The sequence below is a fragment of the Pyxicephalus adspersus genome, chromosome 4 (genome assembly GCF_032062135.1).
Source record: "Pyxicephalus adspersus chromosome 4, UCB_Pads_2.0, whole genome shotgun sequence".
Lineage (NCBI taxonomy): Eukaryota > Metazoa > Chordata > Amphibia > Anura > Pyxicephalidae > Pyxicephalus > Pyxicephalus adspersus.
This window is the reverse complement of record NC_092861.1, coordinates 25,936,389-25,961,114: the sequence shown is the minus strand read 5'-3', so window position 1 is coordinate 25,961,114 and position 24,726 is coordinate 25,936,389. Positions and strand designations below refer to the sequence as shown.

The 24,726-nt window shown below is 37.9% G+C and overlaps 1 protein-coding gene across 4 annotated transcripts in view; it reads right to left on the bottom strand.

Moving 5' to 3' along the window:
* The window catches only part of SH3YL1 (SH3 and SYLF domain containing 1), a 57,441-nt gene that overhangs the window by 6,022 nt on the left and 26,693 nt on the right, over positions 1 to 24,726 (bottom strand). For 3 of the 4 annotated variants that reach the window (XR_011920248.1, XM_072407590.1, XM_072407591.1), the window contains exons 8-9: positions 22,153 to 22,216; positions 20,401 to 20,457 (exon numbers count right to left, since the gene is read on the bottom strand). Coding sequence is in view for 3 of the 4 variants with exons in the window: in XM_072407590.1 (XP_072263691.1) it covers positions 20,401 to 20,457; positions 22,153 to 22,216 (121 nt within the window). In the remaining variant the exon portion in view is untranslated. Of the gene's footprint in view, positions 1 to 17,494; positions 19,347 to 20,400; positions 20,458 to 22,152; positions 22,217 to 24,726 lie in introns of those variants that run through there. The other variant, XM_072407592.1, reaches the window with a different exon arrangement.

The window sequence follows — 24,726 nt, the reverse complement described above, 5'->3', positions numbered from 1 at the left end:
AACTACTTAGGGTAATGTGTGCTGTTATTGTAATCTGCATATACTGTATCATTGCACGTGACTGGAAGCAATTTATATCCCATCTTTATTAGGTCGGTTTATTAGTCCAATGATCAGAGCTAATACACTTAGAAATACTGTTGGCTTTATTAATATTGCATATCTGACTATGTGTTCTATGTACCAGCAGATCTCTTTGCACTACCTATATTATTAGTATATTCATTGTTCACATTGTATAATAAATAAAATAACTCAAAAACTCTATAAAGTGGCGTTCTCAGTGTTGTGGCACTTTATTGTGCATTGCTTAAAGACTGATAATTTGAATTAGCTGCATGATGTTTGCATAGTAGAACGATTGGAACAACAATGCACTAAGGCGAAAAGATTTAATTTTCCAGTGTTACAACAATGCAACAGTGTGAATCCAGTCTAACAGGATCAGATCACATATTGGAGTGCATTTTGTATTGTAGCATGTAGACTTTGTATTCCTTTTCTAACCAAAGTAGAAAACTGGAAAAGTTTTTTAAAAAATTCATTGGCAAATGTTTTCAATCCTGGACTAAATCCATTCCAGGTTTGCTGGATCACCTAGGTGCTTTCATGATAAACTATCTTCTTCAGTCTTGAAGAACTTTATTAAATCAGACCCCAAATCTAATGTTAATTGCAAACCAATAACATCCCTTTCTGTAAAAGGGCCTAACCAACTCCCAGTAAAGGTACTGATTACCATGGTCAATAAAACAAAGTGAGAGGAAACACAACATTTTGAGTTGTCAAAGCAATAGAGGGGGGAGAATCCTCCAACAGGAACAGCTTTTCCAAAGAAGACAACTGTACGGGATGATTTTTTTTAAATGTTAAGAGAGATTTCCTGGTATATCTTTGGAGCACAAAGTTAAGAGAAATCTCCCTAGAGGGTTGCAGATGGCAAAATAGAACCCTTCTCTGCTGTATACAAAGCTTTTTGGAAGGACACTCAAAGAAAGAAAACTCTTAACATTCACTGGGGTCCCTATTGACTAACACTTATATACTGTGGACGAATAAATACATTAGGATCAGTTTTTTTTTTTAATCAGAAAACAAAACATGCCTATATCTACTGACCAATGAAGTATGAAGAAGCAGTATAGATGTCATATCTAGTAACAGGTTTCTAATACTTTGGTGGCTGGACACACATTACTAACCCAGGACACAATGACCAATATTAACCACTCACGTCTTTAAAAAAAATATTTTTCAGTTCAGAGTTTCCTTCTCTAAGAAACTGCCAGAAACAGATGCAATGCAAAGTTTGGTTTAACAGAAGACGAAAAGTTGTAACAAATCATTTTTTCTTTCAGTATTTTTAGTTCAAAGTAATATACTGAGAGCTTTCCCAATGCAGATCCTTTCTGATTTCAATAGAAGAACATCACCAGCACCTAATCCCTATACCATACCCCCCTAGAGTCATGGATGTTCTCACTGAAGACTTGAGAAGATAATTAAATAAGGATTGGGGTACAATGGGATGTGTGCTTGAAATCCTTGCCTGAGATTTTTTTAGTTGAAGATGTTAATATTGTGTACAATAGATCTGCAGCAGAACTATGATTCATTTCTCTGCAACTGGAATTTTGCCTGAAAGACGGCGAGTTTGAAACAAAAGAGACTTCACAATACTGAGAATCATTATTCTTTCACTAGGTTTAAATTTCAGACATTCCACAGTAAATTTCAGTTTAAAAAAAGAACATTCAAATAGTTACACAGCTAAAAAGGGAAGGTATTCATCTCCTTGTAAAACACAGTGAATAAAAAAAAATACTTAAAGAGAAACCCTTGTGTGCAATATTCAAAGGAGGATGTGTAATATGCCCACTAGTACATTGCAGATGGTGATAGACAGAAAAAGCTGACAAATCCATGAAACTACTCAGGAACAGGTCTGGCAGCCACTTGCAAAAGCTTTCTTTTCAAAGAGAACTATTATTATTTTTATTACACAGTATTTTTATAGTGCAGACATACTACACAGCGGTGTACAAAGTCCACAGTCATGTCACTAACTGTCCCTCAGTCACACCATATTTCTAAATTACATTACATGACTAGTTGGTAAATACATGCACACAACGATCTGTAACCATAGGGGTGGTGGGGTAGACATCTACTTCATACCATCCAGAACAAACTTCCAAGTGGCTCTAAAAGGCAAAGTGAGTGGAGTGTCAGCAGGATCAACCATTGGGGGACACAGGCGATCAATACTCCTGAAGTATTAGTTTTCAATCAGATACCAAAATCAGATATTTTTCTTTAAAGTAATATGAACAGCAGGACAGTTCTCCTATTCACAAGGATCTACATTATCCCAAATGGAAATTGGCAAAAGGATCACTTTGGGCTTTAATTCTAAAACGGAGAATCCACCTGACATTCTGTTGTGGGAATCTTTCAGGTCCATGTGTTTCAATGGCAGTAACCAATTCCCACCAGGGAATTCTTGATGGAATGTCAGATTCCCTGTTTTATAAATACAAGTAGTTGCCGTGTTACATACGAGATAGGGACTGTAGGTTTGTTCTTAGGTTGTGTATGTAAGTCGGAACAGGTACATTTTTTTTTTTTAATAAATGCAATTAGGACAGATGTTTGGCTGGTGTCAGTTACTGTATAAAATCCACTGTGAGTTAACCACAAACAAAGCAAAAAAGAAAAAAGAAAAAAAACTTTATCAAGCCTAGACATTCATTACCTTCTGGAGCAAGTTGTGCTTTAATATGCAAAAAGAAACAACTGCAGATTTTGTCTTGGTCATTAAAGAGTTACAAGAGGCTGCAGAAAGAGCTCACCCCCCTAAGATCAACCACAATCTCAGCTGTGTTTAGCAAAAGACTTCTTTGGCATGTCATGCAATTGCCCCCTCCCCAGCTTCCATCATGGAAGCCCCGTTTGTATCTAGGAGTCGTCCCTATGTCGGATGTCCTTAACCTGAGGACTACCCATAGAGCCCTTTGAGTGTCAATAAACTTAGGGCTACTGTGCACTTCTGATCAAATTTCTACTTCCATAACACAACCAGATCTCATGCAAATCTGAAGGGAATTCAGCAGCCAACCGATTATACAAGGCCAAATATATATGGTCTGGTTGTGGACAGATTTGACATGTTGGAAACTTTCAGGTAAAGGCACACAAGTTGTACGGTATGTATGAAAAGTAAAGTACATCACGTTACTCATTTAAACTTTGGAAACATTTTTTAGTGTTTTATAGCTAATAAAGGCAATGACAGGCACCAAGGTGGGGCATGCTCTGAGGCTACTACTAGTTCACAAGTTGCTTAATGTGAAGGATATAATAAAGAAAATAGAGGTAATACAACAAGCTGCACATCTGCTAAAATATTGTATTTTCTTTGTTATTGCATACTTAATGTCTACATGGAATTCTTCAGAGGATATTTTACAGCAGACATCCAAAAACGCATCACATCTCTTGTGAATACACCACCTGCTTGGGACAGAATAACATACTCAACAGATATCCAGATTGAAAATAAAAATGTGGCACTGGAGACATGTTATAATGGGGAAATCAACAAAGGCTAACAAAAGTTTAACAATAAATGACACAGCCCTACAGCAAAATTATTGAGCCTCTGGACAATCGAAATCCACATTAAAAAGGTCATTATTTCCATTTCTATTTGCAACTGAAAATCAAAAAATCTGATTGATAGCAGTTTAGTACAATCTCACTCACTTCACAAATTACTTTGCTGCAGGACCCTGCTATCAGAGTAATAGCAATAAACATGCCGCTGTGTACTGAAGCAGCTTGAGCTAGAGGTTTAAATTTCAATTTATATAAAGTTTTTCTCTAGGCACACAAGTTGTACTCTATGTATGAAAAGTAAAGTACATCATTTTACTCATCTAAACCTGTCTTAGTTATTGCACATGTGAAAAAAAATGCGCACATTGACAATTTTATATTGATGATAGCAAAATCATTAGTAACCAAAAACTGGAAATCTGAAATAAATCCCACAGTTAAAAACGCATCATGCAAATAGATGAGGACTGGCACAATGTACCATGAGCCAAATCTGATTGCCCTCACTGGCAGGGAGAAAACTTCCAGGCCTGCAGGAATAAGGTAGGTTTTTTTTGTTATAGCAAATTTTACTGAAAACTAGATGTACCTATATAATAAAAAAGCAGAGCGTGAGAGAAGAAAGCCTTAGCAAGAAAATCTGAGACTACCACTATTCTTATAAAACTAAACTGAAGTAAATTCACTAGAAAAACAGTGGTTTTCCTAGTAAAGGACTAATGATGGAATGGGGGTGGGGGGGGGGGGGGGGTTAGGAACTGGGTTGTAATATTAATATTTGTATTTTGGTGGTAGACATGAGTCAGTATTACACCATCTGAAAAAGTAAATGTCAGTATTATTATTATCCAATATTTATGTAGCGCCTACACATTACGCAGAGCTGGTCAAAGTCCATAGTCATGTCACTAGCTGTCCCTCAAAGGGGCTCAGAATCTAAAGTCCCTATTATAGTCATATGTCATTACCACGATTCTAGAGGGGAAGCCAATTAACTGCATGCTCTTGGAATGTGGGAGGCAACCATACTACCCAGAGAAAACCCATGCAAACACAAGAAATACATACAAACTCCATGCAGATCGTGCCTTGGCCGAGATTCGAACCTGACACCTAGCGCTGCCTTTGCCAGAGTGATAACCACTGAGCCACCATACTGCCCTGTATTAACTGATGGTTAGCAGTCACTTTAATCCAAAGAGTATTTTTGTGTTTATATTGGGCCGATTTCGACCTTATAGCTGTGTGAATATATACATTCTTCTATAAATGAGGTTCAGTAACCATTTCAACCTTACCTATAATTAATAAGGCAACCGAAAAAAAAAACATGACGTTTTATTAATATTATTGGTCCTTGAACTCTTGTTAAGAGACCTTACCTAGGCATCCAATGTTCAACATCTTCCTAGTGGGAGAATCCACCATAGTGGGAGAATAATATCATTTAAAGATGCTGGAGGCAAGAGGAAGCATGTTTGAAGCCCCCCTCCTCAGTAGTGAGAGGCTGTAGTCCAGGAGTTGAGTTGCATAAAACAGGTTATATACAAACTTGATTTGAGTTGAGTTGAGTTCTAAAACTCGAACTTTACCAAGATTTACATGACTTGGTCATTTCCTGTACAGCATTTTAGTCCGGCAAATAGATACAAGTTATTATGGAATATTTAGAATACCAGAGAAAAAGGGAGAGAAAGGAGGCATTTTCAAAGGGAATTCTTAGTTTCCTTAGAAAGTTAACTAACACCTGTAAGTATTAATGTTACACATTACTTAGAATAAATGCATGTAACATGAAGAATAATATTGCATGTTAGCACTATGTTATATCAGGCTGTGTTGAAATTGAAACATGCGAAAGTATGTTTTTTACTCTAAAGCCAAGCGTTATCAGTCCTAACATTTAGGTAAAAATGCTTTCAAGCATAATGCCGTTAAAAGGGGTTTCCCCATCTTTGCTAATCCAGATTAGCTTTTTAGAGTGGTTTTCCCAGGCAAGGACAGGAAGGAAACATTTTGTTTATTCTATATTTGAACTAGGATTAATGCTGCTTAGCACAAGATTAATTTTCATCAAATTGTGAAACAGGACTTTGATTAACTCCCTTGGAGGAAAATTCTTCAAATGGCACTGAAATATCCCAGTCAAAGGAACGTTGTGGTCTAATGGAATATTTTTGTATCTAGCCCTCTGTTAAGTAACATACAGATCTCCCTCCCATAGCTTGCACTTTTAGTTAGAATTAAAACATGAAGTCTCATAATTTACTTGCACAATCCAATACGGAGAAAAACAGGTTTAGTGTCCCAAGCGCAGTGATAAAATACCACATTCTAAAATTTGCATGCTATTAGAAACAACCTCTAAAGCATCATTGTGTTTAATGTCCTAAAACTTGTTCAAATACTTTACAAATATGGTTAAATAAATATATATGGATCACTTTTCACTGATTCTATGCTGCTAATGAAAGGAGGCTGAGTGACTTAAATGGCACCTGCCTAAAAGAAGGAGTTTTTGTTTGGTGTTTAATTTGCAAATCATAAAAAATGATGTTTGATACTCAACACAATTACGCCATTTCACTAGGATTACCTGAAATCTTAGAGGTTGCAAAGGGTTCCTTGAGCAAAAAATAATTTGTGGCTCTCCAGTCATTTTAATGGACACCCATGATCTCTTTGGCTAAAAAGTGTAAGGGTATAAAGGTGACATTCTTTTCACTGCCCAGCAATGAAAGGCATTCTTATTGACCATCACACTAATATACTGGGAGCTGTGGATATAGAAATTATAGTAGGGCTTCCCTAAAGAGCTCAAAGTTATTTCAAAGGTTGAGGAATGCTTCACTATATCACAGAAACTCTATGATGCATCTGGGTGCATTTGGTGTTCAATAAGGTGTAAATATAATGATTGTATCTAGTCTTAGCCTCTCTCAACTCTAAGGATGTAGTGTCCCAATGCAAATATCCAAATATTCACAATAAGAAAATCATTTAAAGTTTCTCATAAAATAGGTGATCAAAATATTGACTGGGCTGCATATTGTGGCCACTGTACAAGTCTCTAATAGGAATGCATCTGCTACAGTTTTGGAAATTGTAAGTTACCGGTGTCTTTGTCCCTGCATTACACCTGGTCAGTAGCTGAAGATAAAGGGCTAATATCCTAAGGTTTTATGTACAAGCAGAAAAATCTGCAAACACATGTGTTCACAGCTGCCAGTTTGGGTGGTCTGAAAATCCTAAACATGTTTTCTGGAAGGTACACTTGGGTAGGGCAGATACAGAAGTCTGGGAAATTCTTTTTTTGCTGATCTAAAAGTGCATTAAAAAGCCCAGGAAGAACTTTAAGACCTAAACTTCAGATTGTCTGAACTGGCTTGTTCTGGTGCATTTCCCTGCGGGCAGCTTTTGCACAAAATAACAGAAAATTAAAATTAGTTTTTGCTTTTTTCACTATAAATAATTTCTGTTTTCATTTTGACATGATAGTCTTTTTCTGTTGTTCAGCAGTTGAAAAAATAAATCTACTTTGATTTAGTATTCTATGACAATAAAACTTACAGCGTCTTCTTTTTTGATTAGCATTGTAATATCAGTGTACATCATGAAAACTCAGAATATTTTGCAAAGATATATTACCATGAAAACAAAGCAATCAATTCTCTTGGCACCTAACACAGCTGTCTAAAACCGCAAACACTGTAGGAAATCAGCAGAAGAACTGTGTTATTACAGAGAAATCTTACTGTAAAGAACTACTGTGCACAAGTGTGTGTTCTGCTAGATTATATATCACGTTAATGATAAAAACAAAAGATAATATCAACTTTTCTTTGGATGCTTTACAATTCTTTTCTTTACATTACTCTTCCTCCAGACATTTCTTTTCCTACCCATATCAGCAGCTGTGTAGCTTGAAATATTATCATGAAGACATCTGTGAAAAGCTATGACACATATCATACTAGACTTGGTACAACAATACACAAATGTATTATATTGTCCTCACTGACCCTAACAGGTACAATAACTTTTTTAAACAAACATATTGATGCCATCTTTCTAAACCAGCAAAAGCTTTCAATAACGGATTATATTACCAGGTTTTTAGTCATTTCTGAAATCATGGTTCTACAAATAAATGAAAAAAAAAAAATACACAGCAAAAGTCAACTAACAGATTTTGTTTAGACTTTATGGATGAACCAAGTACCTACAGAAAATGTTCCAATGCTCATATATGAAATTTGTATGAGATTAAATAGTTTACTATATATTAGTTTTCAGGAAGCGGGTGGGTTTGTATTGCACAAAGGGACAGGAGATGTCTCTTGTGCAATAAAACATACTTTCCTGCTGTAACACTCTGGTCTAGCATCAGTACTCACCAGGCGCTAATCCCCCAATCTGATTCCACCCTTCATCTAAAGTAAGCCCCCGTTCAGCCTTGGGAGGCTTGTTGTTCTGGCTCAGCAGACTGTTGCACACTGAAATTTTGGGGGGCAAACGTGGGTGCCTGGGGAGAAAGACAAGGAGCCAACCAAGCCGGAACACAATGGTAGTCAGAAAGTCCAAGATCAGTTGCCAGATGTTCCACAGTTACTCAGTACAGGAGGATCCAGCAGAGGCAAGTCCAAAAACAGAGCCAAGGGTCTTTCACAGGCATCAGTCTGCCAAGCAAGGTATCAAGGGTTTAAGATAAGCAGAGTAGGATCATAAGCAAAGGTTGGTCCAGGCAGCAACAATCTCAGGTCCAGGAAACAAGCAGTTGTTTTCGAATCGGCAACTGGTAGTCAAACAGCAAATCACACCATCAGCAGATTAGACAAGCTAAATGCTACAACAGGGAGCTGAGAAGTTTTAAAGGACCAGTAGCCAATGGCATAACAAGATCAAGTCAGGAACCAATGCACTTATTGGCTGCAGCATATACTCTAAATCCCCTTAGCTGCACCCAGTCTCAGAGCAGAGAATGCCAAGAGACCATTCACAGATAAAGGGAAACTGGGGATGCTGCAGAATGATCTCTGTTGCTGCCGTAAGCAGCAATGTCGGAAGGAAATAAACATGGCACGCTGGACTGTGGTGGCATACTGCACGTTATCGGTGGCCAGATAATCATCTCCTAACACCTGCCTGTTTGCTGTCTTCCGATGAGAAGAAATGCTGTGGATGTGCTGGATATCCTGGCACCCCCCAGGATTACTGGGACTGAATGAACTCCTATGGACATGTGCAAGAGTTATGGCTAATCAAGATGGATGAAGACCTGACTCCAGGAAGAAGATCAGGAGAAGGTGACAGCATAACAGTGCAAGGACAGGCGAGTGAAATAAAAAATTTAGATCAGACAGGTAAGGTTATTTTAATGCAGCAGGGACATGCATTATGGGCTGCAATTTTTAAAGCAAGAATACACCACTTTCTTGTAATAAAAGAAGTGGTTTATCATACTACAAGGAGGGAAACTGGATGAAGTCCACTTTTTGACACCAGTTCACAAAAAGGATATTGTAGGAGGAGCTCAGCTTAAAGGAATGATTTACTGAACTGACCATCTCTCTTAAAAACAGGCATGTAAGAGGAATTATTATCCCTAAGTATCAATATATAAATGTTCCATGTAATAAAATAGCTGCAAAGGGTTATTGCAAAAGACAAGGCGTCACTTTCTTTGCCGGTGAAGGAAAATACGTTTAGAGCTTTTTAAATGTGGAATTTACTTCCCTGAGGAAGAAGTCACAGCAAGTTCAGTGGGAAAGATCTTATTAACTCAAATTAAGTTTCAAGTGACACCACAGCCTGTTGATCTAAAGAATATCTATTTTCCTTGAGATCTGGAAGGTTTTTTTTCCATTGGCCATGGTTTAAAACATTTTTTTTCACCTTCCTCTGGATCAACTGAGTTTGAAGTTTTGAATAATTAGGTTTTTCTAATATTTTTATATGTTCAACCTGAATCATGTTCAACAGCTACTTCTACACAATCCACAAAGGGCTCACTGGTTGGTGATAAAACTTTAGATGCTCAGCATATGAAGTCATAGTAGTCAGTGTTAGTTTTGCTAACTGCCACGTTGTGAAATTTATTTGCATGATGTACTTCACGGATGTGATACACATTATGTGCTGCCTGGTGAACATTTGGCTGTTGACCAGCTTCTTTGACATCTGGCAGAAGGAAAAACACGGCAAAAGTACAATGTAATATTATTATCATAGAATAAACACTTGTTGTAGTGTTCAGAGATTCATAAGAAGTCTGTCCCATCTGGTTTTGTTACCAGCCATATTATGATTCAAATATTTGGTAGGTCTATAATTTAAAAAAAAAAAAAAAAACCTAGATTATGGAATTATTTAATGACTATTTTTACTTAATTGGGACCTAGTCAAAGAAACGTGTTTTGGCCCATTTTTTTTTTTAAATATAGATGAAAATGTAACCTTAGAGCTAACCACTAATAATTTAGATTCATGTTTTTATAACATTATTTATTTTTGTATTTTAACCAACAAATCAAACAAAACACTTCAAATTCCAGCAGAACACGTTGGTATATATAAAACCATCAAGTGCATCAAAAAAACATTTACCAACCTCAAATATAACAGTACAGAAACATACTCATGAAGATATATAGCTTAAGAAATCTGAGGAAGACAGGAAATCCTTCCAATAAAACCAGGTACACTAAAATTTCTTAGGGGTATCATGAAGGTTGCCTAGTAATTCCTCCATAAGCATAATCTCATTAACAATTTTAAACCATGGGGCACTGAGGGGCAGGTATTCGATCTGCAATTTGTTGGTATGCAAAGTTTTGCTGCATTCATCAAGTGGCTCATCAATGATGTTTTATGAAAATGGAGAGAGAGGGGGCTATGTTGGAGCAGGAAAAATGAGGGATCCTCAGGATAGTCGGTGAATTTCCGTACAATATCTTTGACCTTGCTCCAGAAGGATCGAGCATGACTAAAAAATCTGTAGTAGCGTACCTTCTCCTACTTCACACCACCAACATTGGTCTGATACTGCGGGATAGAACCTATGTGGCTGAACAGAAGTGCGGTACCATCTAGACAGGATTTTATAATTAAGCTTCTAAAACCTACTACTAACAGAGGTGTGGTGGGTGAGCCAAATCACCTTCTGTCACTGCATCCAATATAGGATTAGGCTCTTTCCCACGTTACCATATAAGGGGGAGGGTTATTATTAGGTGGGGAATTGAGCATAGCGTATAGATTCGAAAGAACATGTCTGTCTGTTCCAGTACCTGAGTTACACTTCAAATGGAGTGAGCAGGAGTGCAGAAAATGAGCCACTTGTCTCGCTCTCCAAAATCCAATTGGCCTCGATTCCCCAAAGCAAGCCAGATCTGACAACCGCATCCATGAGTCGCCCTGAAGAAAGTTCACTGCCCTATAATATTTCAAATCCTTAAAATTAGCAAAAAGAGTGTTGGCAATGCCTGGCTTTAATGATGGATTTTCCAGCACCAGTGATGGATTTTCCAGTACTGTCTTGCGTGATGTTTTCGATGAAGTAATTAAGTAATTCTCTTTCAGTCTCTTTTGTCACCACCAAATCCTTTAGGAGGGTTTCGTTAAGTTTCCAGTTCCAAAACTTAGGCCAAGTTTTCATGAGCTGGATATCTAGAAGCACTAGGGAATGGTCAGAAAGGATTATTTCCCCAGTCTTACAACCTTAAATTCTATGCAGGTCAGCTTGTCTAACCCTGAAATGATCGATTCTGGAATAAGTCAGATGAGGGTATGAAAACAATGTATAGTCCCTTTCACTGGGGTTAATAATACGCCAGGCATCCAGCAATTGGTGTTGAAGTAGGCATTTCTTAAGCCGTTTACCCCCTCTGGGAGTACCCCCGAACCAGCCCTGGTGGAGTCCACTGCCGGGTCTGGAGTAAAATTAATGTCCCCACCTAACACTAAGACAACCTCTCTGAATTCCTCTAGATGTTCTAGAGTGGACCTTAGAAAGGATTCCTGGTTGGTCAAAGGTGGACAACCAATGGCAGGGCCCCTGCCACAGCTGCATTTACACCCAGTGAAACCAATATGAACACAGGGGCACCGGCAAATATACAGCTTGTGTCTCTGGGGGTGGGGGATTGGCTAGATCCCCTCACTCACAGCACTGAAATATTAAGGAGACATATGTAAACAGTAGGCAATGGCATAAGCATTAGGAACTTCCAAGATAAACATATCATCAGGAGACATATCATACAAAGCAACAAGGCATTAAAGTGTAGAAAACCGGGTCAACAGAACCATCTGCTTATGGACAAAAACCATATGGTAGGCCAGTGGGTGAGAAAAGAAAACAAAACACCCAACAAGTAAAAATTCCCAAAAATTTTGCTGAGGTAGCAAACAGTAACAGTTGGTAAGGTCTCACCCATCCTGTCGCAGTCAGCGGTGAGCATGCTTACTCGGGGTGACCCCTCGAGAGCGAGTTCTTTTCAGGGATGAGAGTTGCCATGGGTTCGCTGGCGGATTAGGCACTTTCGGAAGCAGGAGTGGCCAATCCGGAACATCAATCTCAGTATTAGGAAGGTCATCCAAAGAACTTAATGTAGCGGAGCAGCCGTCCTTAAACGATACCAGTTGGAAGGGGAACCCCCACCTATTAAAGATATTTTGAGCTTGCAGTACTTCCAGTAGAGGCCTCAGGGATCTGCACCGAGCTAAAGTGCGGCGTGATAAATCCTGCAGTAGCATTACCTGGGTGTCGTTGAAGAGGATTTCATCCTGGTACTGGGCACGTCTCATGATTTCGTCTTTGACTTTGTAGGCATGAAGGCAGCAGATCACATCTCTCGCGCGTCTTGGGCCAATGGCTCTGTGTATGCGGTCTATTTTCAGAGGCGAGTCCTTCGGCTTATCCAGTATAGCAATAAATATGGCCAAAGCAGCTCCATAAAGATTCTTAGTTTCAACCGACACTGGCCGGTCCCTGATCTGTACAATATTACGTCTATTTCTATTTTCCAGATCATCCTGGTGAACAAAGAGCTGTTCCAACAGAGCAGAGTGGTCCTTGAAGATAGAGGCATGGTTGGATACATGGGACCTAAGGTCATCGGTGGCCTTTTCTGCTTCCTCAATACGCTGTGTCATATCACGTTCAGGAGTGGCAATTTCTGAGTGGAAAGTGTCCACCAGACTTTTCTTAAAGTTCTCAAAGTAATAAATATTGGGTATATTGTGCAGGTAGGGGCCACTATCCCACCCTGGTTCTTGTTGAGCTGAAGAGGGGCTTTGAGAGAGCTGGGGAGGCCTGTCAGAGCTAGAAGGGGAAGGAGCAGAGTGCAGGGAGTTCACCTCATGGTCCGGAGCTGCCATCATGTCCTGGATCCTTCCTGGGCTATGAGCCTGATGAGCAGGGGATACTGTCATAGGTCCTGAAAAAACAGCCACCTCTACTCCAAAAGCTTTGGGTAACTCGGGGAATTCTTCCTCCGCCTTATGTTCCAGCTCCCTCTGCTCTGTGACTCCATGTGCAGGGGAGAGGGAATGACCACGTGGAGGGTCGGGTGCGATCTTGCCCCCGTTCCTCCAGCGGTGTGGCCAGAAAATACTGCCCAATCTTCCGTGCTCGGGAACAGACGGGTGTAGCAGCAGTGTCCCGCTAGTGTTTCCTGGCCATTGATGCAGATTTGCAGCAGAAAAAGCCAATGCATCCTAAGTTATAATGTAGCCGGTGCGGAAGCAGTGTCTCCGTGCTGCCTACCCGCGCATCAGCTTAGCCACGCCCCCCTGATTTATGTTTTTAATAGGAAAAGGACCCTAAATATTAAATGATAACTTGGTGGTAGTAATATATTAAAAGATAATTACACTCGATTAGTGTTTCCAAAACATTATGTTTTATGAGTCAAAAGAGGGAAGCATATTAAGTTGAGAGATAACTTTACAAATATTACAATATCAATTCAACACAAAAAAAAGACAAAGAGCAAAATAGTAAACTATCCAATATTTCCTTTCCTTTGAAAATGTAAAAGGTTTATAAAAGTAACTTCATACTCTTTTCAAATAACTATAAACAATATACTGTGTTTTTGCTGGTTTTGAAATCCAGACATACAGAAAAGATACAAATGAATGCAGCTCTATATAATAAATAATTAAATGTATTTTTAAATGTAATTAGTTTATGACCTGAATAAGACTTTAGCATTCCTTTGTGCAGCAAGACATGGACAATGAAGGGGAGCACAGGAAACCAAGCATGTGAGCTGCATACAAATATGCAGACATAGAACATAAGATACGCGATATGAAGAGAAAGCAAAATGAGAGGTAACCTTATCAGTCCATTGCTGATTGTTCTACTGTATTCCGTAACTGTATTAGAGGTGCAGGCTGAGTTGTATTATGGTCTAATACACAAAAACAGATACACTTCCAATTTTCGACTGTCAGATCCGATCAAGACTCCAAATAATAAATATTCGATTAGTAGTACAAAAATACTGCACACACATGTATATATATGGAAAGTGATCAGAATTCTAAACAGATGTACAGAATGGCTTGTACAAATTAAACAAAATGTGTACTTTCATCCAATATTTACCAACACATCCAATCCACCTACATCCAATAGGAAACCCCAAAATTTGGTCTCTTATATTCAGTATGCTGCTGAACGTCCGTTATATTCACTTCAGATACAAACAAGAACATTGTATTGTTTAATACAAATATTAATTAAGTAAAACAAATTAAAATCTCAGTCTTGGTCAATATGGCTGATGGTTGGAATTTACCTTTTGAAATGCAAATGAAAATAGATTTACCCATAAAATCTCAGTCTCAAAATGTAACTAAGGTAAAACTGTCAGGGTAGAATATAGAAGATGTCACTGCTGACTTACTTTTATGAAAAAAGTTTGAGGTGTCATCCATGGCGTTATACCATGGGAAAAGTAAGATACACATGTCACATAAACCATTGGTTGTACAATCTTAAAACCTAACAGCAAAAAGAAATATTGGCAGAAGTAACACTTGTGTCTACAATACCAAATAAATATTTTCCCTTTTGGTCTAGATTTCCTCTTTAAATAATTTGGAAGCATTTATATTTATCTGTTCAAAGGGAAAATCATCTCTCGCCATTCATAACTAGAAACCACTGCAAAGGCATTATGCACAGTGATAATCTCTGCAGAGGATTCCCTCCTAAGTACCCAGCTGAAAAATTATGCGAGTCCATTTTCTGCTTTTATTTCTAGGTAGTGATGTAACAAGAAAAGCCAGAAGGGGACTACCAGATGGATTGACATATTTACTTTATTTATAAATACATGTCAGCTACTGAGCTTCTGAAAAGGCTAGGGAAAAACAGTTTAGGATTATCATAATGATAAATATTTTATGGGATGCCTTTAGATGTTTGTTGAATGTATGCTACAGCTTATGTAAAATATGTTTACATTATTCTCCAGTCTGGGATCTTTATAAATCCTGCCTGGTACATCCAGATATAATGTCATGCTTCATTGTGACTTGTATATGTACATCACTGTACTAATTGTGACACCACTATACTTATCTTATGCCATGCACAGGCTCACACAAATGCTCTGTAAATAAAATTTTTGTATATACAGTGGCTTCAGAAAGTATTCAACCCCCCTTCACTTTTTTAAATTTCATTATGTTCCAGCATGATGCTACAATCCTTTAATTCTTTGTTTATCTTATGAATCTGCTCTCTGTACCCCATAATGACAAAGTAAAAACAGAATTTTAGACAATTTTGTAAATTTATTAAAAAGAAAAAACTGAAATATGTTTAAATACTTATTCAGATCATTTACTTGACACTTTTAGCAGCAACTATAACTTCAAGTATTTTTAGGATGTAACAAGCTTTGCAAACCTGGATTGGGGGATTTTCTGCCATTCTTTTTTGCAAATCCTATTTAGCTCAGTCAAGTTGGACAGAAAACATCAGTGGACGGCCATTTTCAGGCTCAATCTCCAGAGATGTTTCAGAGGGTTAAGTCAGAATTCTGCCTGGGCTACTCTAGGATATTCAAAGAGTTGTCCTTAAGCCATTCCTGTGTTGTCTTCGCTGTGTCCTTTGGCATGTGTGTCATTGTCATGTTGGAAGGTAAACATTATGTCCAGTCTGGGGTTCCTTAGCACTGTGGAAAAGGTTTTTATTGAGGATATCTATTGAGGATATCTCTGTATTTGCTCCATTTAGCTTCCCCCAGACAAAATCCTGTTCCTCACAGTCTAAGGTGCTTTTTTGCAAACTCCAAGTGGGCTTTCATGTGTTTTGCTTGGGGGAAAAGCTTCCATTTAGTCACTTTGGAACTAAATTAGATCAGTGGAGGGCTGCAGGTATTTTTGTCCTTTGTAGTCCCATATCCACACTGGATCTCTAGAGTTCAGTCAGAGTGACCATCCCCAGATCTGCGCTTTGTAGCAATCCTGTCTGTGAGGCAGTTCCTTTGAACCCATGGCTTGGTTTTTGCTCCGATACGCATTATCATCATCTAAAAAGCCTTCTATAGAGAGGTGTGCACTATTCTATATCATGTCCAACCAACTTAATTTACCCCAGCAGGTGGACTCGAATCAAGGTGCAGAAATATCTCAGCATTGACCAAGACAAATGGAGGGCACCTGAGCTAAAATCCCAGTGTTGTTGTAAAAGGTCTGAATACTTATGTAAATGCGATTATATATATATATATATATATATATATATATATATATATATACATACACACACATTTACTAAATTGTCTAAATTCTCTTTTTACTTTATAGGGTACTGAGGCAAGATAAATTAGAAAAAAATTAAAGTGGAACTGAACTGAAAAACAAAAAATCTTACTTACTTTTATTTCTGCAGATCCCTCGAACACACTGGAGCTTTCCTCAATTAGGTCCCGTGCCATCCTGGAATTCTCTTTCCTCCAGGCGCAGAGGAATCATCATCTTCTGGCTACATCACCCAATTTTGCAGTACGCAGGTACAAGACCAGGTAACGTAGCCTGCTGTAAAGGGGGGGGGGGGGGGGAAGAGAGCCAATCACACTGCGCATGAATGAGATTAGCATCTCTTTCCCCTCAGTGTAGGAAAATGCCCCTTTTGTAACAGGTATGAGCAAAAGGAGCATATATCAGACATGCACAAAAATGGGAGGCTCTGCTCTCATATTCAGTCCTGATCACTGTGGCGATCAGGACAGAAAGGGGAGGTACTTATTTTTTTTTAAAGGGTGTTATATTATTAAAAATATATATTAAAAAGGGTTTGTGTACCCCTTTTATGTAAAGTAAAAATTTTGCGTTCATGTCCGCTTTAGAAAACTGTAGCATCAGACTCCAACATCAAATGTAAAGAAAAGTGAATGGTCTGAATACTCTCTGAAGCTCCTGTAGGTCTTTTGCTAGTAGCTACAGATGTGTAAGTTATATTTTTAGAAGGACATCAGAGGGTTTTTTTTTATTGAACATCATATAGGATTTTATGACGGAAAATAATACCACAAGTTACAGCAGACATAGATTTATGAAGAAGAGCCATTCTAAACCTATTGTAAGAAATCTGGCCATTGTAAAGTGAGTCTGTATTACTTTATGGTCTTTTTCGTGTTGCCTGTTAGCATTCATCTGTCTTTCATTTTGAAACTCTGCTCATACTTCACTAATATTTTAGCAACCTTAAAGTCAAGTGTAGGTAAGTATTGGTACCACAAGTTTGTTAGTCTATACACTTTTGAGACTTCAGTGACAACATACAATGTCAGTTACACTTCCAAACATTGGGATGTGTGCATTTAGGAGGTAGGAAAATAGATTATTAAGGAACATTGAATACTTTCTTTATTAGTTAATATTAAAAGAACCACATCCATTCACTCTCTAGATAAGGAACATGATTACTCCAACTAAAAAAATACACACCCCATATAGAAGAGTAAATAGGAAGATATTTACTATAAAATCACTGCAAGACACCCTTTGAACTGTGAAAAAAAAAATAATCTACAGCCGTGAAAAGTGTTTATCCTACTGCCACTGGGAGATAGGAAGGTATCTGGACCAGACCAGGTTTCAGGATGCATTTGTTTTAGATTTAATGTGATGGACATGTCTTTCCTAAATAACTATGAAATGTAAAGAGACATTGCCAAGTGGTGCTGATGCAAACCTTACGCCATCATACCTAGTCCCCCTTTTTAAGCCCTGTTGTACTGTTGTTGGTTGGTGTAAAAATCTTCACCACAAAAATACATATTGGAAATGTTTAAGCCTTCACTTGAAATTTAGCTCAGGTGCCCCTCATTTTTACTGGTCACTGCTGAGATGTTTCTACAATTTGATTGGAGTCCACCTGTGCTAAATTAGGAAAATCAAACATCCCTCTATAGAAGGTCTGATAGCTGACCATTCATATCATATTTGTTATTTATTAACAAATAATAGACACATCTATAATAAATAATAATCATTATTATAAATCTGCATAAAATGTTGTCATTGATTCTATTAGCAATGTATTTCAAATTGGTGTTTAAACACAATTATTGTGTTATATTAATAGCATCAGTCAGTCTATATTGTAAGTCTTTGATGCTGGTTTTAAGGTGTTCCTGAAAAGTCAGCTTTTTGGGTTATTTATGTCTAAGAAAGTACTTGAGATAAACAAAAAAAAGGTGAAGTCATGATTTAAGATATTTTCATACACATTGGTTATCCCCTGTCTTCTAATCACACTAAAAAGCAATGCAGGCATTTTTCCCTAAGTCAGTAATATAAACAAAAAAAAACAGATTTCAGTCAGCAGCATGGCATATGTTAATAATATCCATGATATTTCAAGGTATGTGAACATTTAAAGGAATAGCTATAAAAGTTTATTAATAGCTTTTCCATTCACTTGTGTTTAACAGGTACAGGCAATGAAATGCTTCTTCTTTGTTGTTCAGCCCCACACATAGAAATAATCAAGACAATATGGTTATATGACTGGTAAATGTAGTTTGTGTGGCTGGTATAACAGAACTTTCTAGGATTTTAAGGAGGAGAAACATTGGGTTAACAAGGGTCCTTTTATCTATTTTGCTGGTTTAAATAGACCTAGCATCAGATTTAAGATTATATCAACTATATAAATTCTAGGCATTCCATAGGCATGGCACTTATAAATATATATAAAAGAATTAAAAAATTACCCCTGACAATACCGCCATCTTTCTTTCTACCTAGAAGTACAGTACCATCTTTAATGTTTTTCCAGGGATGATGAATCATGTAAAACCTGTTGCCTGTTCAGTAGGCTTTATGTTTCCAGCCCCCGGCTGCAACTTTTTTATTTTGACATCTTCCGGAAAATGTCAATGCACAGTTAGAGCTAAAGATCACAGAAGGGAAGGAGATGAAGAAAAAGACTGCAGCAGATCCAAACGTTTGGTGTACTTTTCAGACAGACCATACTGTGCCTAGGGGTAATCACTTAATCAATGCTCAAGAACTGTTCTTTTCCTTAAAAAAAAAATTCTAATGTTGCTATATTCTATGTCATGTAAGTCACTGATTCCTACATATTTGTACTAATGGCTCTTAATTAGGAAGCAACTCTTTCTTTTACTTCATCATCCTTATGACTGCTGGTTGACCTCTTACTCACGGAATACCAACTTCTTCACCCTGCAATTCTACAAACCAGAGATTGTCCATGAATGTCAATGCAGTGTAGTTATGCATACCTCTGATTTTTAAGAAATGAGTCTCCATACACACAAACACAACCTATACAATAGGAAAGGCAGCTATACAGCACAGTTTGAAAAAGAAAAGGCTGCAGACCCATCTCTGGTTTTTCTAAAAGCTCTGGATGCGATTTTGACATTAAGATTTTACCTATTGCTTGGAACTGCTTTTAAATGTATCTAGTATGGATATACAAATCCCATATTTCAACACTTTAAAGTAGGTTAGGAAGCTGCTATAAATAACAGTAAAGAAATGCATACCACAAGGTTGAACAAGTAAGTAACCATTATAAGTTTGCTGTATTGCAGGCATGTAATCAACGAACAAAAGGACACTCTGTGTCTGGAGGAAAAGAAGTTTTTTTCTTCGGATAAGGAAGGGATTCTTCACTGTAAGGTCCGTGAAATTGTGGAATCGGCTCCCTCAGGAAGTAGTTTCAGCAAGTTCTTTAGATTGCTTTAAGAAAAAGCTGAATGCTTTTCTAGAAGCACAGAATATAACTGGGTATTAAAGCTTTAAAGTAAACAGAGACAGTTGATCCAGGGAACATACGATGTTATGCCTCATGGAATTAAGAAGGAATTTTTTTTGCCCCTGTTGGAGCAAGATGTACAGGAATTTTTTTGCCATCCTCTGGATCAACTATCCATAGGGATCTGGGATATGTTTAATTCCCCAGTGGTTGAACTTTGATGGACGTAGGTCATTTTTCAACCTGGCTTACTATGTAACTATGTAGCTATAGATCTACCTGTTCTAGGTGATCTTTATAGTACTGGAACAGTTAAACACAAAGAAGTCTAAAACAGGTAATCTGACATTCACTAAAACATTCTCTAGTGGAGAATTATCCAGGCCCATGTGTTACAATAGTAGTAATTGATTCTCCACCAGGGAATGTTTCAGTGAATATTTCCAGTGAATGTTTCAGTGTCAGATTTACTGCTCTATAAATAGACCCCTAAGCACGGCTTGATTCAGCAGATATGTACTCACGTTCATTCATGTTATAACTAGAGAGGTCAGGATAGCTTCTCTGTGTAGGCCTCACAGCTGAAGATAAAAAAAAAATGTTACTGTAAAAATGGTGAAATAATTCAATGATCAACAGTCAAAGTGGCTAAATTTCTGTATTAGTTACAGTGTAGTACTGACCTAAAAACTGCAGAAGCACTTTGAAAAAGAAGAGGCAAAAGAATGAGGCAAGTTGCCACTAATGTCCACATCACATATGGCAGATGAATACTGCCATACTAAAGACAAGACGTTTACCCATAATATAAATATACGGTAGTCTAAAGTTCAGGCATCTGTACTACTTAACAGCCAAACTCTGTTCTGCATTTCAAAAATAATAAGAAATGTACTTAATAGGTTTTTAACATCTTAATGTAAGCCTCAGAAATTCTAGTACCGATGTTTGAAATCTATCAATTCAAGCAGCTACACGGATTACCATTCCATACCATGTCAGGGAATTCCATAATACTGAATTTGGGATGAACCCTTTTTCATCTAGATCATAAAATCCCTCGGAGGTTTTATTTATACACTGAGAGCCCCTTAAACCCCCTACAGATATCAGATGATTGTCGCTATAAAGATCTTTTGTGACCTCTTCCAGTGACAGATGAACGAACAAGCATTGTACACACAGAGCCGTTTTGGTTAATGAAAGGTGGAGAGAAGAGGACGAGTGAGCAACACCCTGCAGTGTTCCCCTCCAAAGGAGTGCATAGCCGTCATTCCCATAGTGGACTGATGAACAATGTTGGGGTAGCACTGTACACATGACAGATTTTCCCCTGACATCATCTCACATGTGTGTAAAGCTTTAGTGCATAAACAAACAATTAGATTAAAGTCGGTCAAAATCTGGATAAGTTTGATTTAGTTTACCCCAAAATAATATATCAGTTACAGCTGACGAGCTGGGGCGAGGTGTACAGAGACACCCAATTACCTCCTATATCACTTGTGGATAACAGTGGTACGATCCTCCTGCCATATTTCTAACGTGATGTCTGTTTAAGATGCGGTGCCTAGTGCAGTGTTTAGGGCAGAACTATATGCACTGTACACAACTGTTAAATAAAATAGATGCAACCATTACCCTCACCTCTAACCTCTCCTCTCCAGCTCACTTCAAACCTCTACCCCAAATTAACACTACTCAGCCCCAAGTCCTAATACTTATCCTTAAAAATTAAACCTTTATATGGAAAGACCATAGAAAATCACCTTGTAAGAGCACTCTGGTCTGCCTTCCAGCACTCCATCTAACCTAGGGGTGAGCATGACACATGCTCACCTAAGGTTTATCTGTCCCCAGGAACCAGATTGACAGGAGATGCTCTCCTCACCCTGGGACCATACACCCCCACTTAGACAGTTATATATTTGGATTTTTCTATACCTCATGTCCCGGAAACCTTCTCCTGAGGAAACCAAAAGGTGAAACACGTTGGGACCTAGTCACACTCACACAGGCTCTGGAATATCCCCCAGTTGCATATAGTGCAACTCTGTCTAGAAATATCTTACTTACATAAAAACTTTGTATTTACTTTTTTTGAACTCATGGACCCTTTACTAACTTTATTCATTTTGCCAAGAAAACCCAGCTCTGTTTGTTGTCACCAATTATCAGGGACACAAAATGTCTTTACATTTACCAGAACAATAAATCTAACCCCTCCATTGCACATGTCTGACACTATTACCCATGCTAAACACTCTTTTCCTTACCTTCTGTGCCGTTTCCAGCTTGATAAGAATGTGGTCTGCTTGGCTTTGCTGATGTTTCTTTGGCCTTAAATATAAAGACAAAAGTAAAGAAATGAAAAGTACTTATCAAAGAAAGAATTTGATTGGGAAAAGACTATTGCACAGCCAAGGTATTTTAAGGTGTCCATACATGGTCTATCATACAAGAAGGTATTTTACCTAGGTAGCTAAGTATGTTATGTGCTTTCATGTGCTACTCCCTATTATGTTTTATTTTTTTTAGGGTGTACTGATAACTACAGGTGCAAAAATCCTATATTTTCCTGCAGCTTAGGCTATGCACACACATGCAATAATGGTTATTAGAAAGGATCTTTCACGATCCTTTCCAATGACAAACAACTGCATGATGCATGAACAAGTGCTGTACATAGCACCATTCTGCTCTATGGAGAGGGGAGGGGGGGGGGGAAGACAGAGCAGTAGCCTGCAGAGCTCTCTCTCCTTAACTTCCCTTACAATAGTTCATTGTCCATCATCCGTAGATCCGCCAGGACGGTCATTCAGGTGATAAGCACTGTACACACGGAAGATTCTAGTCCGACATCAGCCCTAATTATGGGGCGAAAACCATGTGTACCTAACCTAAGCTTTAGATGTCAAAGGATTATCAAAAGTATTCTGACCCAATCCAACCAAAGGATCAATGCATAACCAGTTATGTTCCATATTTGCATTCTTTTCCCTGATAAACACAAATCCTTGAGCACAACAATTCCTAATATCTGGTTAATTTTCTTGAGAACCTTCATCTGAGGGAGATGAAACCACAGATGTAATGATTGTTACCTTATCTGAACTAAATCAGTATTTTTAAAAAAAAAATTTTATGAATGCCACAAAAAGAGACAATTTTTTTAAAAAGCTGTCCTTGAAGGCACTGGCTATGCCGTATATGGTATGTAATTGCCATCTTCATTTATCTGTTTCTCACAAGCACTATCATTTGTATCTTACCTTGAAAAGCGATTAGTCTCCTGTCTATTATTTACTTTGGCTGTTTGCTCACACAAGTTTGCATAGCTTAGCGTCTTCCCACATTGACATCAAAGACTATTATCATTCAAGCACATCACATTTTCAACCCTCCCAATACCATCTACTATAGCAATGCTCCAGAAAGTTAGTACTTGTCTGGAGTGTAAAATTATGAATACAAAAAAAAAATGAATCTGAACCTAAAGATAAAGACAGTGCTGCACAGCTCAGATGTGAGTATGTCTTATTGTTCTTCATCAGATATCCTCTTACAAGGAAGAACATGCTGATATGTTTAACCATAGGACAACCACATACTACTGATTACTTGCATTATGAAATAGAATGATGGGAATAGTTTTTAAAATCTTTTTTTTTTTAAATGAAATGAATTATCACTCTTGATACAGTATGATCTTTTGCTGCCTAGCCCTAAATTTGACAAAGTCATTGATGCTGATTTATTAAAGTTCTCCAAGGCTGGAGAGGATACACTTTCATCAGTGAAGCTGGGTGATCCAGCAAACCTGGAATGGATTTCCTAAAAGTAATTTGCTGTTTGTTGACAAATGTTTTCAATCCTGGTCCACATCCATTCTAGGTTTGCGGGATTACCCAGCATCACTGATGAAAGTGTATCCTCTCCAGCCTTGGAGAACTTTAATAAATCAAGCCCATTGTGTTTACAGCGCCTGCTCTCAGCATTCCAATAGTCAAGAGCTAATGTTTATTCTATTGCATTTAGTATTACCGCCAACTGCAAGCAGCCACTGTGTCGGTAGTACTAGGAACCAATCAGGAATGCTGAAGTGTACATTTAATTTACATTTTAAAGAAGATGCTGAAAGTATGAAAAGGGACAGCAATAACCCTAAAAGTAAACTACTGCTCCTCTATGGTCTAGTCACAAGCTTGGGGTAGGGATGTGCCCAATCTGTGTTTTGTTTAATGCAGCAGAGAAAAGTCAGAGCATCAACCTGGCTACAACTGTTTGGTATGACTTTGTAAACCTCAGGACTGGATAATCATTAGTGTTTTCAAAGTGCAAGTACAGGCAAAACATTTGTTTTTTTTGTTTTGTTGGCAGAGGTGTTAAAACCTTTGTAAGGTTCTATGTTTGAGCTCCTAACAAAAAGGTTCACTCCTCAATTTGTTTTGGTTACTACTACTATAATTTTTAGAGTTGTCACCATAACAGGAAGTATCTTCTTATGGGAAGACCTATTAACGTGTCTTCTTACTTAACAGAGATTTTTTTCCTAATTTCTGTTGCATCTCAGGGATTGAAGTAAAGTGAAATAAAAAAAAATTAAAAGAACACTATAATTTTTGTGTACTCCATTCAAAACTGTTAAAAATTCAAAAATGTTGGATGTACATACACTTTAACCGTTTGCCTGGATTTCATATTTATTGATTAAAGCCCAGGAAAAAAAATCCTGTAGGGTCCTATACTGTTAACTAATACTAAGTAGGAAGGCATGGCTGTGGGCACTACATCCTCCCCTACAATGTATGATCAGTAGCCCTGCATTGTAAGTGAGGACACCAAGAGCC